Source organism: Buceros rhinoceros, unplaced genomic scaffold (assembly GCF_000710305.1).
Source record: "Buceros rhinoceros silvestris isolate BGI_N320 unplaced genomic scaffold, ASM71030v1 scaffold19066, whole genome shotgun sequence".
NCBI classification, from domain to species: Eukaryota; Metazoa; Chordata; class Aves; order Bucerotiformes; family Bucerotidae; genus Buceros; species Buceros rhinoceros.
The window spans coordinates 36,430-53,322 of record NW_010417327.1 but is presented as its reverse complement, the minus strand read 5'-3'; the positions used below and the strand labels follow the sequence as shown (position 1 = coordinate 53,322).

At 40.7% G+C, this 16,893-nt stretch overlaps 1 protein-coding gene across 8 annotated transcripts in view; it reads left to right on the top strand.

The window, feature by feature from the left end:
* Positions 1-16,893, top strand: part of MBNL2 (muscleblind-like splicing regulator 2) — a 70,085-nt gene that overhangs the window by 39,912 nt on the left and 13,280 nt on the right. The window contains exons 4-8 of one of the 8 annotated variants that reach the window (XM_010138173.1): positions 401-664; positions 7,046-7,099; positions 7,746-7,899; positions 11,203-11,238; positions 12,722-12,816. In XM_010138173.1, coding sequence (XP_010136475.1) covers positions 401-664; positions 7,046-7,099; positions 7,746-7,899; positions 11,203-11,238; positions 12,722-12,816 — 603 coding nt within the window. The remainder of the gene's footprint in view (positions 1-400; positions 665-7,045; positions 7,100-7,745; positions 7,900-11,202; positions 11,239-12,721; positions 12,817-16,893) is intronic. The other 7 variants (XM_010138178.1, XM_010138175.1, XM_010138179.1 and 4 more) reach the window with 7 other exon arrangements.

Below are 16,893 nucleotides of genomic sequence, written 5' to 3'. Positions count from 1 at the left end.
CTGCCAGTGGAGCTGCAAGAATATAAGGTGTAGCCAGAAAGGGACTGAATATTTTGTGATTCCCAGCTAGCTTTGCAGGGTCAGTTACTTCAGTAAGTATCCTTCCCTGGTGTTTTCTAGACAGTAAAAAGGAAAGGCATTTGGGAATGCTTCTGTTGCATGTCAAGTTCATTTAGCCGCCGTACTGCAAAGCTACCCAAGGAGCCAAGTGCGTAAAGGCTAAAATAGATGTATTTCCTTTTCCCAGAAGAAGATAAAATGTTTATTAAATTGAATTCACTGAAAAACTTGAACAAACTGGGGAAGGGGGCAGGTCTGTCTTTTGGGTGTGCAGGGCTCTCCCTGCCCTTTTGTGTTGCGCTGAGCTATTCCCCTGCAACGCGTGTTGTTTTGCGTGTAGGTATGCAGGGAGTTCCAGCGGGGAAACTGTGCGCGTGGAGAGACTGATTGCCGCTTTGCGCATCCGGCAGACAGCACAATGATTGACACAAACGACAACACCGTAACCGTGTGTATGGATTACATAAAAGGTCGTTGCATGAGGGAGAAATGCAAGTATTTTCACCCTCCTGCACATTTGCAGGCCAAAATCAAAGCGGCGCAACATCAAGCCAACCAGGCTGCGGTGGCAGCCCAGGCAGCTGCGGCAGCTGCGACTGTGATGGTAAGTGCTGGCATATATGGCTGCCTTTTTTTTGACAGAAGCTCTCTGATGCCTATTTTGCTTCAGTTAAATGCTGTTTGCTTATACTTTCTTTTCTCTTTTTGCCTGGTTTTTTTTTTTTTTTTTTGGTAAAATATAAGAATTTGTAAAATTATTACTATTGCTTGATTGGAGGAAGCACTGTTTTTCTTTCTGCCTTTAATGCTGTATTTTTATCAAAGACAGTGAAGCAAATGACACTCTATACCACTTCTGTTCTATGCCTTGATTATATGTTAAATTTGCCCCTAGTATTTCCAAATAGAAACAAAACTGCTAAGCTTCAATGTCCCCTGGAAGACAGGGGTACGTATGCTGTTTTATCTCTTTGATGACAGATATATATGTGGAAATATGGAAGAAAAGGAGGAAAAGCAAAGAGAAAGCTTTTGCCTCAAAGATCAGTAGTAGAAAAGAAACCTGTATTAAGATTCAACTCATTCCACCTTAGATGTCGGACGGATATCTGAGCCTAGCTAAGCCACCTTGGTCTCACTCTATAGGTAGTGGAGAAGAGCTGGCAGATTCATCTGATCCACCATTATGCTGTCTGAGAATGAGAAAGATACGTCTATCCCCACTGACCAAAGTGTTGACTAGATCTTTTTGTGGTTTTGTTAGATGAGTCTCACACCTAGAGGCTTTTCTTACCTCTCCCATTGTCATGGGCAAGTTACTTGAATCACGGGGTTTAAAAGTAGTAAAGTAAAATGGGAATCACTAAGAAAAAGCATGGTAACTCTAGTCAGAAGAAAAGAGATTGAGGACTTTCTATTATTTTAAGCTCTTAAAACTGTTCAGACAAGTCAGCCCATCCATTTACCAGTATTGGATCTCTCTTATGGTTGCTACCAGGAAAGTTGATAAATTCAAATAGAGTGGTATTGATAAAGTTAAATAAATCAAGCATGCAGGATATGACTTGGTATACAAAATTACTGGCAGCAAATCAAAGAATCATTGTGCTCATTGCTGGCAGTGGACGAATAATTAAGCAGATGTGGTTTGTGGACTTGTGGGCAGTGCATACAATAGTTATAGACAACACGGTTATTGTGTGGGTAAAAAGCCTACCAGAATCACAATCCAGTACAGTATATAACTACCCCAAGCTATTGTACTTAGCAAATTAGCAAAGACCAGACTTTCTCAGGGACAAAGGGCAAGTTATGCAAGAAAGTAAACCTGAAAGCAGAGTAACATTTCTTAAGTTTTAATATTCTTTCTCTTAGAGTATCCCCACTCTCTGTTTCCAATTGGATGATTTTTAGTTAAACTTTCCTGGTGCTCGCAGAGGTTGAATACCATCTGGATATTAAAGCAAAGGAGATTGTTTTGGGGTTTTTTTTTTTATTCTGATTAGCTTCTATTGTGCAATATTTATTGTCCATTTAGAGAATGTAATATTTCTAGGCAGTATACTAAAGAATAAAGGAGGAAGCTGAGGGGATTAATTTTTTTGCACTTCGGTAATGGTTGATTATATATCCTGTGATTTTTAAAGAAGCAGTATTGGAGTTACATTAGCCTCAAAGCACGTTGAAGCATCTTTGGGAACATAAAATTGAAATGTTAGCGTTCTGATGTCACAGGAGAAGGCAGGGACCTGTAATCCAGGGTAACTTTTTGCAAAAAAATATGTGCAAAATATTTTAATGGCATATTTAGACTACCAAACAGAAAAGATTCTTTACAATCCAGCTATTTTTTGTTCAATATAGATTTGAAATAATCAAATAGAGTGAATGAAAAATCACCAGAATGCCCATAACAACAAAAAAGCGGTAGAAAAGACACATACCTGCAAGGCCACCCAGGAACAACAAAGAATACTCAGTTGGACTTAGAGAGCAGGAGTAAGGCAGAAATACAAATGCATATCTGTAGGGTTCACTAGCAGATGCTTCCAGGCTGAAACTGTGTCCGAGAGGTTTTCCTTCCTGGGGGAGGTGGCTGCATTGCTGTGGTCCAGAGGGTGCTCATTCAGATGAGCGTTGTGGATAGGAATAGAGCAATGTAGGCGAAGCTTCTAAGACCATTGAAGGTTAGCGAATTCTGGAGTCTGGGTTCTGGCAGAAGATGCCCTGTTTGTATTTCTGTACACTGAAGTTTAGGAATTTTTACTCAGGTATCTTAGATGACTTCATCATTTGAAGTAAAAAGAAATGAGAAAGACACTGAAAGAGGCTATAGACTGTGTACAGCTTAAATGTGAAGTGCATTAGAAGACACTGTCACCTATCGTTGTACTCGGGGAGCTCCAAATATTCATATGATGCATCAGAGGCTATGAAAAGTCACTGAAGAATGTACAGCTTAAATTAAAATTTGAATTCGTAATTGGTGTTGGAAAGGACCTCTTGAGATCCCTTAGTCCAATCCCCCTGCTCAAGCAGGGTGAGCTAGAGCGGATTTCCCAGGACATGCCTAATTGGCTTTTGAAAGTCTCCAAGGCTTGAGATACTACAACTTCTCCAAGGCTGGATGCTCTACAACTTTTCTTGACAATCTCCTCCATGGTTAAATCATGCTAAAAAAGCTAAACCAAAAGAAAAAAACTTTGGTTTAAATGGAATCTCTCATATCTACGCTTGTTCGCATTGCCTCTAGTCCTGTCACTGGGCACTGCTGAGAAGGTGTGGCTCAGTCTTTACTCCCCTGTCAGGTATTTATATACACAGATGAGATCCCCCTGCATCTTCTCCAGCCAGAATGGTCCCAGTTCTCCCAGCCTTTGTTAATATGAGAGGTGCTTCCTTCCCTTAACGGTCTTTGGGGCCCTTTATGGGACTGATTTCTAGTATGTCCATATCTTTCTTGTACTAGGGCATCCAGATCTGGACGCAGCGCCCCATATGCAACCTCATCAGTGCTGAGTAGATGGGAAGGTTCCTCGGCTTGCTAGTGATGCTCTTCCTAATGCAGCCCAGGATGCTGTTGACTGCCTTTGCTGTGAGGGCACATTGCTGGCTCATGTTCAACTTGATGTCTGCCAGGACCTTGAGGGCATTTTCTGCCAAGCCTTGGTGGGCCCTGGCATATATGGGTACATGGAGTTGTTCTTTGCTAGATGCAGAGCTTGATATTTCTCTTCGTTGAACTTATTGAGGTTTCTCTGTGCCCATTTCTCCTGCCTTTTCAGGTTCCTCCTAATGGCACCACATCTGTCTTCTGTATCAACTTCTCCTCCAAGTTTTACACAACTAGTGACTGGCCTCCAGTTGGACTTTGTGTTGCTGATCACAATCCTTTGAGCCCGGCAGCTAAACCAATTTTCAGTCCACCTCTCTGTTTCCCCATTTAGCCCATGCTAAGTAAGTTTATCTGTGAGGATGAAGTGGGAGACAGTGTTGAAAAACTTTCTGAAGTCAGGAAAAACAACATTCATTGCTCTCCCCTCAGCAAGCCAGCCTCATCATAAAAGGCTGTCAAGTTGGTTAACCACAATTTCCCCTGCATAAATCTGTGCTGGCTACTCCCCATCACCTTCTTGGCTTTCGTGTGTTTGGAGATGGGTTTCAGGAGGATTTGCTCAATTGCTTTCCCAGGGACTGAGGTGAGGTTGACCAACCTGTCATTCCTCAGACCTTTCTTCCTGCCTTTTTTGAAGATACGAGTGTCGTTTATTTTCCTGCCATCTTCAACAATTTCCCCCAGTCACAGGGACCTTTCAAGGATAAGTAAGAGCAGCCTTGCAGTGACGTTGGCCAGCTCCTTCAGCGCCCATCAGTGCGTCTTGTCAGGTCTTATGGGTTTGTGTACATCCAGTTTAAAAGTTCCCCAGCCTGATCCTCCTCCTCCTCAGGTAAATCTTCACTTCAGAGTTCTTCACTGGTCTTCCCAGTAAAGACTGAGGTGGAGAAGCCTTCTCCATGTCCAGGACACCTGCCCCCTACAGCAGCAGGCCCACATTTTCCTTAGTTTTCTTTTTGTTGCTGATATACCTGCAGAAGCCCTTCTTGTCCTTCACATCCCTTGACAAATTTAACTCCAGGTAGTCTTTGGCTTTTGTAGCCCATCCCTGCATACTCAGGCTCAGTCCCTATTCCTCCTGGGCCATCCGTCCCTGCTTCCACCTCTTGTGTGATTCCCTTCTTGTGTTTAGTTTTCCTCAGGAGCTCCTTGAACATTTGTGCAGGCCTCCACCATGTGGGTCTTGCTTGTATTCCATGAGACATTTTAATCTACTAATGTGGCATACGGCAGACAAATACTATGCCTCAGTATGTTTGATCATTTTTGTTGTGTTTATTTCCTTTCCATAGCCTTCTCCTCTCCAATCTGTAGCTATTGATTTTTTTTCTTTGGTGTTTGTTATGTAGGAAATCAAATGTTGAGCAGGAGATAATCTGACAGAACAGAAAGAGGCAAAGAAAGTTTTACTGTCAGGTTAAAATGAAAGAAAAGATTAAGGTGATAGAGAAAAATAAACAGTCTGAAAGTCTGAAAAGAGGGGGAGACTACATGGAAAAAGGTTGATGAGTAGGTCTAGAAACAGATCAAGTTAAAGCCTTCAGGTTGGGAAAACTTAAGCATGAACTTGGTGTGGGAAATGAGGGAAAAGCCAGCAAAAAGCTTCAAAATAGGGAGGTGAGGTTAAGAAGAGCATGGAAAAGTGGAGAAGGGCAACCATATACGTAGAAATGATAAGTTAACGAGTGACATCATGTAAGATCTGCATTTGGATAATAAAGGTAATTAACTGAAACTCTTTAGTCCTAATGATGCTGATTTGAATTTGTGGACCTCATCATTGCATAATCAGCTGTAATCTTCACTTCCATGTAGACTTTGTCCATGTTGGATGGAGAGTGGATTGGAGGCTGTGCCTCATGCAGATGGAGTGGTGTCCTCTGCAGGAGTACCCATAGGGGACACGACATGTCAGCTGCACAGCACCCTGCTTAGACACCAGAGGGCTCTCCAGATCCTCACTTCACATCAGGTTTTCTTGTTATGTCTGAGTCTTGGCCCAGACAGCTGAGCAGATCTTGTAGACTGGGGTATGTAATCCCGGAATGCGCTGAAGGAGAGATGGGGAGAGTGTTGGGAAGGTGCAGGGTAGGTGCAACAGTCAGGAACAAGGAGTAGGCAAAATGAGGGTTATTCTGAAAAATACCCTGTTGGCACTAGCTGATCTTGTGACCATAAGCTGTTCGTAGGCATTTGTGCCTTGTCCTCTTTTCTTTTTTTTTTTCTTCACTTTTGTTCCCTATTTCCACATACCAATGTCAAGATAGACATAATCTGCATATTTTAAAAAGAACTAGATATCAGTCTGTGTTTAAAAAACGAAAGTAAAAATTCCAATTTCTAAGTAAATCTTCCTTTCCTTTCCTTTCTAAAGGGTTGTAAGAATTATTTACACTATAAAAGTTGGAAGTTATATCTTATTTGAGAAGATTTTTTACAGAAAGGCATCATATCAGCCTTAAGTTTGGTCTTATTATGGAAGTATATGTAAATGTATACGCCTGTGTACTGTGCCTAAATACTTTCTTTTAAAATAGTTGACAATGGTAGGGTAGTGTCATACGTTACCGTTAGCTCATGAACTGAGAGCAGTATTTTTACTCCTGGCTCCTGAAGGTTGTAGCAAGATTTAGGAATTGATTTTAAATTCTGAAAGAATTTTTTTTCCCTCTCAATGTAATGTGGTAAGTTACAAGGACAAAAAATCTACAAAAATGACCCAGCTGTAGGGGGAAAAAAAAAGGAATTAATGATAAGTTAGTGAAACTAGACATATTATTTATTCTGCTCTGTATTGGAAAAGGAGAACCTCTCTAATTCTCTTAATTAAAAGACCCTCACCTTGCAAGTACTGACATTAATAGCATTTGTAATGCATTACAACTTTCACTAGTGCTTTGTATTTGAAAACGTAGCCTTCCAAATTGATTTTTCTGCTTTAATATGTGACTTAACTAACTTATCAGGAATTCTTATAGGCGTATCCTTAAAACTTTCTGCATCTCTGTGAATTGTTTATACGATGCTTAATAGTGTCTGCAAGCTGCTGTTTTACTCAACTTTCCTGAATTTCAAACATCTATATTTTACTCTCTTATATGCTTTTAACTAAGGTATAGTAGATGCATTTTTGCTTCGGTACTAATTCGAAATGTAATATTCATTTCTTTAGAAGACATTTTTGTTGTTGTGCATGCCTAGTGTTTTGTATGTTGTATATTGCATTCAGAATATTTTTTTCCTTCTCACCTATCCACAAATGCAATGCCGTTCCCATGATGCACCTCTGCTTGCTGTTTACCTGTATGTTAATTCGCTTGAATCCCATTGGCCCACTGCCATCATGTGCTCGCTGCCTGTTATTAAAAGACTCAGTCGACTGCCAAAGCAATGAAGCGACCTCTCGAAGCAACTGTAGACCTGGTACTTTGACCTTTCACCTTTTGCTTTGCATGTAGCTTTTTTTTTTTTTTCCCAGAGAAGCAACTAATGAAATTTGTATCGCTTTACTTTTGAACATCAACCGGAAATGATTTCACATACTCGTTAATTTACCAGAAACTCTATTTATCCATCTCATTCTCATACGTAATAAATGCAGACAGTTTAGTTTGGTTCCTAACATGGTTTCATTTTTTTAAATATCCTCTCATGAAAAGTCGAATTGAGATAAAACTGCTTCTGTAATTGAAACGCTTAACGTAATCCATTAATCTGTATAATAATAGGAAACTATGTTTAATTTTTAAAAAGAAAATACTTGGCAATGAATCACAAGTGGTTTTTTCTCCCTATAATATTTGAAAACCTATTTAAAGGCAATGCCATTTTCGTTGCTTTAAAGGCCTTTCTTTTCAGTAGTTGTGCTGCTACAGTTTTAGGTTAATAGTACCATGCTTTTGCTATCAATAACAAAATTCCACTCATTTTACATTGCTGTGCTTTGAGTTAATATGCATGGCAAGGCATCTTTAGCTGCTTTAAAATATACTCAGTTTTTGTATTTATGTATATGTTACAGACAATGTCTTAAAAATGACGCCGTTTTAACTAACTTTCTTATTTACAGGCCTTTCCTCCTGGTGTTCTTCACCCTTTACCAAAGAGACAAGCACTTGAAAAAAGCAATGGTGCCAGTGCCGTTTTCAATCCCAGTGTCTTGCACTATCAACAGGCTCTTGCCAATGCTCAGTTGCAGCAACACGCAGCGTTTATCCCAACAGGTATGTTGTACTCACACTGAACCAATTTTGTGTTTCTTCGCTAGCCTCCGTGTCAGGCAGTTGCACTTAACAGAAGGTTTTGTTATGTTCCCTGCCCTACTTGAGGTGAAGCCTGCACAAATATTTACACCTTATTTTAATTCCTTCTGCAAAGTATGAGAATTTAAGCGGAAATTTCAACATGCCATTAGGCTGCTTTTCACATTCATAGCCTCATTCATCATTGTCCACAGTTTGCCCCTTTTTTCTTACCTTAAATTGGGTTTATTTTTACTTATATCAGTCAGCACTCTCCTGGAGCGGGAGGGCAAAGCTCTGCTGACAAAAATGCTGGGAAAAGTACCACTCTTCAGAGATGCCAGGGGAAGTGTGTCGTGGCCAAGGCACATCCTCCTGCTCCCTCTGCTGCTGTTTGCGGCCATGGGGCTTACCCCAGCCGCACACGAGCAGAGCAAGAAGGGAAACACCAGCCATAACCTTTCAGTTAATACCTGTGTGGAAGTGCTGGCAAAACGTGTTGCTCCACGCAGCTGCACTAAAAGGGTTTGGGGCATCAGATGCATTTCTGAGGTTTTCATTTTGGACCGCCACCGGGACTTTTCCTAGCATTTGCAGCTAGGGTTATAGCTGGGTTATAAGTCTTCACAGGGGTGATCTGAAGACATGCGAATGTAATTCACGTTTCAGTGCTTGGAACTCTGTAAAAATCTGAGCGTTCAGAGATGGCTGGAAGTGCCCCGTGTCTGGTGGCAGGGCTTCTCTTTAACACTGCGAGAGAGAGAATGTGCTAGGTGCTCGTGTACACAATAACCATGTAACCCTCTACCTTATGTCAGTCACCCCCACTCCAGACTTCCCAAAGGTAAATATCCTGCCTAATGAATTCTGTGATTTCATTTGTAATTAACGACTTACATATTTTAGTACCAGAATGTTAGTGAGCGTGGACTTCCAGAATCGGTTAAAACTACATGTTTGCAAATGTGCTTGACATTTCAGCGATATTATTTTAGTTTATAGAAATAATGTCAGTTAAACACGGAATGAAATGCAACATACAATGATTTCCCAATCTGTGAGCATTCCCATATGTTTTTAAAGATAAAAACAAACACAGATGGCTTTGACTTCATGGAATTTTGCTATAAGGCCTGAGTAACAACCTTGGAGCCTGCCCCTGCATTTATAATAGAAAGTTATATAGCAAGCCGTATTTTTAGCACATTGATGCACTAGAGTATCTGTGGCGGAAAACATACAGACATTTATGGAAGTATTCGGGGGAAAAAAAATTGTGAGACTGCCTATTTGGACATGAATGGAAGACTGCCCTGTGCTTACAAACGTACAGAAATTTCCACAAATTTATTTTACATTGTAACCCAGAGAATTTGCGGTATGATATCTATGATACTCCTTCTCTTAAGCACTCACTTTCAGGGCTTATCACTGTTATTTGCAGTTGCCGAGGTTTTTAAATTAACTATGGAAAATACAGGAGTTTAAACCTTTTTCAGTGAAATAGCATTTGGATATTTTCCAGAGTTTTGGAGTGCTCACGCTTCCTGAAGTAGCTCATTCTTTGTGCTTTTTATTGTCCATCCCTCTTTCCCACTGATGATTGTAATTATAGTTTCATCTTACAAATTCCTGATGGTAGGAAGGGTGGCTCTTGGAACCAAATCGTAAGGGCCAGATCGTTGACAACGCCCCCTAAAAGTGCATATAAAAAAAAAGAAGAAACAGAGGGATAACATAGCAGATGGAGCCCCAGCCCGGAGTAGAAAACCTTTCTCAAAATGCTGAACCTCCTGCTCTTTGTGAATGCCATCAGAACACCTAGAAAGGGTGTTAGAGAGATGAGTGTGGTATGGAAGGAGGTTAGGAAAGGGGAATCTCCTCTATATGAGTGGGCATCATGAGCTTTTCATTCAAGATGCTATGTCTGACATTCCCGTGTTTCCCGGGAAGGTTGGATTCGGTGGGTGTAAGGACTGTCATGCCGCTCAGGTCTAAGGAGCAATGCCTGACATTATCTGTTGGATTTCAAATGATTATGTGGTATTTTCTGAACTGGTACAATTTTCAAATGTGTTCCTTGTGTGTGTGTGTTAAGTTAAAATTTAAGACAAGTTTTGCTGCTGGAATATATATAAAACGTAATTGTTTTATATAACTTCTCTGCTTTCTTAACCACTTGCTCCCCTAATAAAAGTGTGGGGCTTGACTTAGCATGGCTTACCTCCAGAGTTCTGCACTTTGTTTGTTTTACATCCCTTTGATTGCTTTGTCACCTTCTCCTTAGTGTTTGGTGAATGATCTTAAAAACAACAAATCTTTTCTCTCTTCCCATTGCTGTTTGTTAGTGTTTCTGTAGCCTCTAGAGGAGGAACTTTGTGTATTCTCTGGGGACCGTTCTTGGGTAAGGTCATTCATAGTTACATTGCCACTGCGGTGTTCCGATAAGGGGCTGCAGTAGTATTTAAGCAGGAATATGGGAAGCATATTGGACTTTCAGATCAAATGTGCGTGTACCTGGGACTAGTCTCCTGACCTGCTCACCTTCGCCAGCTTGCTATAAGCACTGTACTGGAATATACGCTCTTTTGTTACTTTTCCATTTGGTCTTCCCAGAAAGGTTAAAGGTGGACTAGGCACCAAAACTAAACTGCATGGCAGGCGAGCAGTTCTTCCAGAGCATCGCTGAGGTGTGCTGGGGGCCTTTTGCTGGCACGTCACGCACTTTGAGGTGTTTAGCTTGGGGAATTGTCACAGTAGTGTTTTGTTCGGGCAGAACTCCACCTCCGGTGTTAAGAACAGGTACGTTAACATCAAATGCAAATTTGGCAAAGCCCCTGCAGAGCAGTGTCAGCTAATTCCATCTTAACTTCTTAGCAGCACGTCAAAAAGTTGATGAATGTTGATCTGTGCAACACCAAGCTGTCTGAATTATGCAATGAGTTCTAAAATTCCCAAACAATATTTTAACGAACGATGTTTCTATAAAGAAAAACCGGTTGCTGCAGAAGTACTAAGTGAAAGGATAAAAGTACTAAACAGAGGAGTTCATGAAGGATCTTGTATATACACACAGGAACATGCCAAAAGTCACCCATTGTACTCAGTAAGAGCATAATCACCCTTTTTGTGTTACAGCAAAACTATGAATGACCTTACAGTTTCATTAAACTAACTTACTTCTCTGTGGTTATGCTTGAATCTCACTTTGAATGTTAACTCTAAACGGCTAACCTGTTTCTTCCCTTTATCCACTTTTTTCACCTATCATTGCATGACACGCAGGGTCAGTTTTGTGCATGACACCCGCTACCAGTATTGGTAGGTTTCAAATTTCTTTATCGATCTCTTTTTATACTGTATATAATGTATATTCACTTATTTCAAAATTCCTAGGTCAGATTTAGACAGTGACTAGAATTCAAGGTTCGCTTGTCCTTCTGGTTGCCTTTGCAGAGTGTTTAGATTCGTAGATGGAAGATGCAGTTTAGATGTGATACCACCTGCTGTAACAACTACACTGCAAAAGCATAATACCATGAATTCCAGTCTGCTTTTCAGTTTTCAGAGCTTTATTTCACTTTCTATTTTATATTGTCTAGTACTGTAAAATCATAAAATACTGGAAAAAGCCAGCAAATTTCATCGGTGTTTTGAAGTTTCATAGTGGTGTGCCTATTTCTCCTTTTTGCTGTGTGTTAGAAAGTTTTATCAGCGTTTCCCAGAAATGCCTACTTTGATTCTGTTGAAACCTGTGGTCTGAATCTTGCTCTTTCTTTAAATATTGGAATTAACATTTTGGACATGCAAAATGGAAGGCCAGTGCAAGAGCCTCCGAGACAGAAAAGTAATCTTTCTTCTATTCTGTAGCCCCATCCCAGTGAGGTATGGGGTTTTGGGGGTTCGTTTTTTATTGTTGTTGGTTTGTTTTGGTTTTGGTTGGGTTTTTTTTTTGGTGAGACTACTCAGATAAGCAGTTAAAATGTCAAGCTTTTGAAACATCAAGTTGTTAATTCTCCCATAAAGATGCTGATTAAAATTCATCCTTGAAATGAGCAAAACCAACTTTCACAAAACCAACCTTGCTTTTTTAGATCAAGCAAAGTAGTATTTAAATCAGGAAAATTATTATTATCCTTCTTCTGAGTTTTGCCTCAAAGCTGATGAAAATTTAACTCTGATAAAGTCTAGCAGTTACGCAGTGCTAGTAGAAAAATATGCATAAATTTGATTATAAAGGAAGACAGTGAGTATCCTGCTTGCTTCAAAATGAAGATACATTAAAATAATTAATTTTTAAATTGTGTTTAAAAATTAAGATAAATATTTGTCTTAAATATTTATAAAGGGTTTCCTTCCCAGTGGAAACCACTGGATTTGGGGTTTTTTTTCAGTGAAATTTTATTTTTGAGTGCTTTATATCGATGCAAAAGAAATTGTCTATGTAACAATTCTCAGGTAACAGGCTATTTTGGTAGAGATCTCGTTTGCACAAGTAATCCTTTTCTTAGAGATAACATCCATGTTTTCAGTGGTCCTTTCTCTTTTTTCTGGGAATCGCCGATTGTGTTGACAACCTTCCTTTAATTGTACTTGTAATAAGCTTTTTTCCCTTTTTTTTTTTTTTTTTTTTTTATTTCTCCGCCACGCTTTCTCGCTTTGCACTGTGATTGCATGCCATCTGCCGGTTTAACCCATGACGATGGCTTGCTGCTCTTGATATTCACCATGCCAAAAATACCACTTCTCTTACCATAATGCTGCACCCTCCTGTTCATTGCTTCCATGGTTCCCCTCCTGAAAGTACCCATGATGCACAACGCTACGGCCGCCACTGTCTCTGCAGCAACAACTCCTGCAACAAGTGTTCCCTTCGCCGCAACAGCCACAGCAAATCAGGTTTGCTCCTTTTAAAGCTTTCTTTCACAAGATCCCGAACTCTAAATGAGTGCTGAGATTTATTTTATTTTATTTTATTTGTAACAAAAAAAATTCTCCCGGAGAATTTTTTTTTCTGTGTTTACCCCATCAAATTTTACTTTTATTTTTAAGTCGTTTATAGCAAGTGTTTGTGGGACAGGTTGCACTTATTTAGAGTTAACATTTGTTGCAAATAATGATGTAGCTGTGTTTTGTGTTGCGATGTTTGTACCTAATTATTGTGTAATTAACCCAGCTGGAGTTAGAATCACCATAGTACTGGACTACTTACAAAAGTCTACTATTAACTCCTAAGTTCAAAAGGAAGACCACCACAGGTTTCAAAAGTTCAGGTGTGTTAATGTAGCCTGCTCCATGCGGTGTGTGGAAGTGACTAATTTGTGAGCGTGGAAGCTGTCTAAAGTCACAAGAGGGATGAGGCAGCTGGAAAAAAAATACAGAGAAACAAAACTGAATATTTTCTGTAAATGTTAGTGATGAAAACAGCACTCGAGATTTATGACTGTGCCTGCATTATGTTTGAAAGCGTATCTTTAACCTGGGAATTACATTTCCCTAAGGAAGAATGTTGTTACGAAGAGCCCCTAGGGTTATTGGCAGAAGCAGGCTATGAAAGGTTATACTTCATCCTTTTCTTCTGTGTTTTGTTGTGCTAATGGCAGTTTTCATTTTGGTAGGGTTTTCCCCTCCTCCTGTAGGGTCTGATTACTGGGGAAGAGATATCTGTTGCAATTCACAATGTGTAGTTTTGACTCCTCCATGGGGCTGTAGAGATCCCCATCCTGATGCATCTTGCATCTGCCAGGAGAGGGGTTTGCACAGCAGTTGGGTCGCTCTGGCTTTTCTTAGTTGTTTAGGGACCATGCTTGGGCACTTTCACCTGAGACCTGTTTTCCATCAGGTTTTGAGAGGTCAAACTCAGGAGGAAGCAAGCAGGAAGCAAGCCCACCGAGAAAGCAAAGGGCTATGTCCCCATCACCTTTCTTTGTGTTGCTCCCAACCAGACCACCAAGCTGTTGCAGACCTAGTAGAAATGCTGGCCTCTTGATTCATTCCCCTCCATCTGCCAAGAAATTACAAAGGAATCAGTGAAAACGTTTTGCTTAATAATGTTACACCAGCAGTTTGGGTTTTTTTTGCTGTCAGTCACAAAACTATTTAAGTATCCCATGGAAAAATAGAAGTTGCTGCAAGAGTTTATTTATAGTAATTCAGGAAAAATATACTACCTCTGAAATACACCCTACTTTCTTAAAGAAACACAAACCAGGCCATTTTCTCTATTTTTTTTTTTTCTTTGAAAGGCTCATTTGCCAACATTGCTGTGTTTTGTGCTTTTAGCATTTTCATCAAAAAAGAGGGTTGTTGTGTTGTGCATTCTTTTCTGAGAGCTAGCTTGTTTTAATGAAAAAATGCTTGGGACAAGGAGGAAAGCACAGAAGACATACAGTGCATTTCTCTGACATCCCAGAAAACTGTCTGCAGCAGAAAATTGTTTGGTGGTATCTAGCGTAGTTTTGTGATACTAAAGTGGTGACAAGGGTCTATGAGAAACTGGAGTGGTTTGGGGAGGGATGTCAGCTGAGGATCCTCTCCAGCATGGGAATGCAGCCAGAGCAGCTTCATCACCCACACTTCTAAGCACCAGAGGGGCCAGCTATGCTGAAGTAGAATAAATACACGCACACCTACAAAAGAACCAGTGAGCAGTCTTTTCCTTAGTTAATGGGAATACTTTCACAGGAGCAACAAGTGCTACTGAGTAGACATAGGTGTGCCTTGATGCACTTTCTCATCTAGCAGGGTAGCAGGCAGAGCCCTTCCTTTCCCGGTACAGATTTTGTTTGCATTGGAAGATCAGAGCATTTTAAATTTAACAGGAGTTGTAAAAAGCGTCTGCCTGTGTTAATGTAGTTGCCACACATTTGTGTGCATGTATATACATATAACTTCATGCTGAAATTAACGGGTGGTTTAACACAGGGGTTCGTTTCCTCTTGTTTAGCTTCAGCCGTTTGGAAGTTTGGCATCCGCTTCATCTGCTTTTCTAGAAGTCTGTGTCAGGGCAAGGTAAACGGCTGTGGAGGGTCCTGCCTCTTTCTCTTGACTGTGGAAGGGTTGTAGCTGTGTAGGTGCACATGTAGGTGTGTAGGTGCACATGGAGGAGATGAGTCCCGCCCCAGCAGCTTTTCTTGTTGGCTTCTGTAGCATGTGCCGTCACTGTCTTTCTGCTCACTCCCGTCTTTGTTTTAGTTATGGCAGATCTTCAAAAGCTACTGTAAAAAATGTGTATTTGGAAGTAGGGGAAGTAGTAGTAGTTGTTTCTTTATAAGAGGCAAATATTCAAATTTGCCATTTATTTATAACCTGCTAAGAGCTGGAGACAAACCTACAACGCTGGGAAAGGCCCCATAGTAACTCTGTAGTCCTAACTGTCAGCATTTATTTAGCCCAAGAAACACAGGAGGAGCGGGTAATTAACTTGGGTTAGTACTTTGTTCATGGTCATAACATCCTTTGTTTGTGTCCTCTTGTACGGATTGAAACTCTCCGGTGTATTTCAGGAAGAAGACTTTTTTATTCACATCTAGATAAAATTTCCTTTCCTGGTCTGTGCCACACTGCTTTATGTATCTGTGGGATACAGTTTCCTTTTTCCAGTGACTCTACTGCACTTTTTCAATCCACCTTCAGCCTGTCCCATTTCAGCTCTCATGGTTTCTCTTCACAATGCTGGGCGTGAAAAGAAAGTTGCAGCAGAGCTTAATTATTTATTTCAGGATGATTTGGCTTAGTATTCTGGCCTGAGGAAAGATTTCTGGGCTTTCTTGGGTTGTGTGTGATGCTCCTGGTGTCCTTGAAGCACCGGTGGGAGGAGAAGTCAACTTCCCAAAAGTTACGGAGTTTCAGCTGATGGCTAAAAAAACCCTAATTCTGTTGAGACCAGTAAATTATTTAGTATGTGCTGTCAGCTTGTATTTTGAAAAAAGATGAACTATGTCTCCTGTCCTCTGTATGTCTTTTCTTTCTGAAAATAACATGGATAACAGCCTAAGGTGCGCCTGCATTGGTACAGTCGGTCATACTTGACCAGCAACTCTGTGTGTTCAATGTACAGCACGAGGCACGTGAGAAGATTGTGTAGGGTAAAAGGCTATACCATAGTACATCTGTGCAGGGTGACACCAGTTAAAAACATACGGAAAACTGGAAGACTTTTGCTTTTCCAGACTTAGGGAAGAAAAATAATTTTCTTGAAGTGTACTTCAGAGAAGAGAATCCCTTTGTCTCAGTGCAATGAAAACAGACAGGATGGAATAAAAGGGCTTTAGCAAGCCCTGTTTTACAAATCCCGACAAAAAAAACTGACTGAGTTCATACAAGAGCTGGAGGTGTTGCTGTGCTCTGTGTATAGGCATCTTGTGAGGGGCTGTCCCCGCTTACTCTAGCTGCCAGTCTGTGATGAAAGGGGACAGAGGACTGGAATTCAGCTTAGGATTTCCAGTGAAAGGCAGGTGGACTTTCAAAGGTACAGGAGGAGTGTGGGAGCATGATCGGTCAGAGGTGAGAGGTCCTTCCCCTTTTCCTCCTCCCCTCTTCAAACTGCTCCAGCCATTCTCACTAGAGTGAGGCTGGGTGGAAGCCAGAGCTGCTTAACCTCGCTTCAAGGTGTGATCCTTAATGATCTTATGTTCGGTTGTTATTTGGGTGTGCTGACCATGTTTCCTTGGAGTTCCAAGTAGTGTGAAATGACCACGAGAAGTGGCTGTAGGACATGTGTGCGGAGGGCTTGGTCCTCTAGCTCCCTCTAGTGCATGCATGTGGGCAGAGGTATGTAAAACATTTTAGTTAAAATATTAATACAGTAATTGTGTGTAAAGATACGCTTCAGAGATCTTTAGCAAAACTTTTAATTATTACTCCTGAAGCTAGTGGACTGGCAGTACTCGAGCAAGCAAGGAAACTGGTACCTGCTCAGCTTCACTCACAAGTAGCTCTAAAATTTCACAGAGGATGATCTATCTTGACATTATT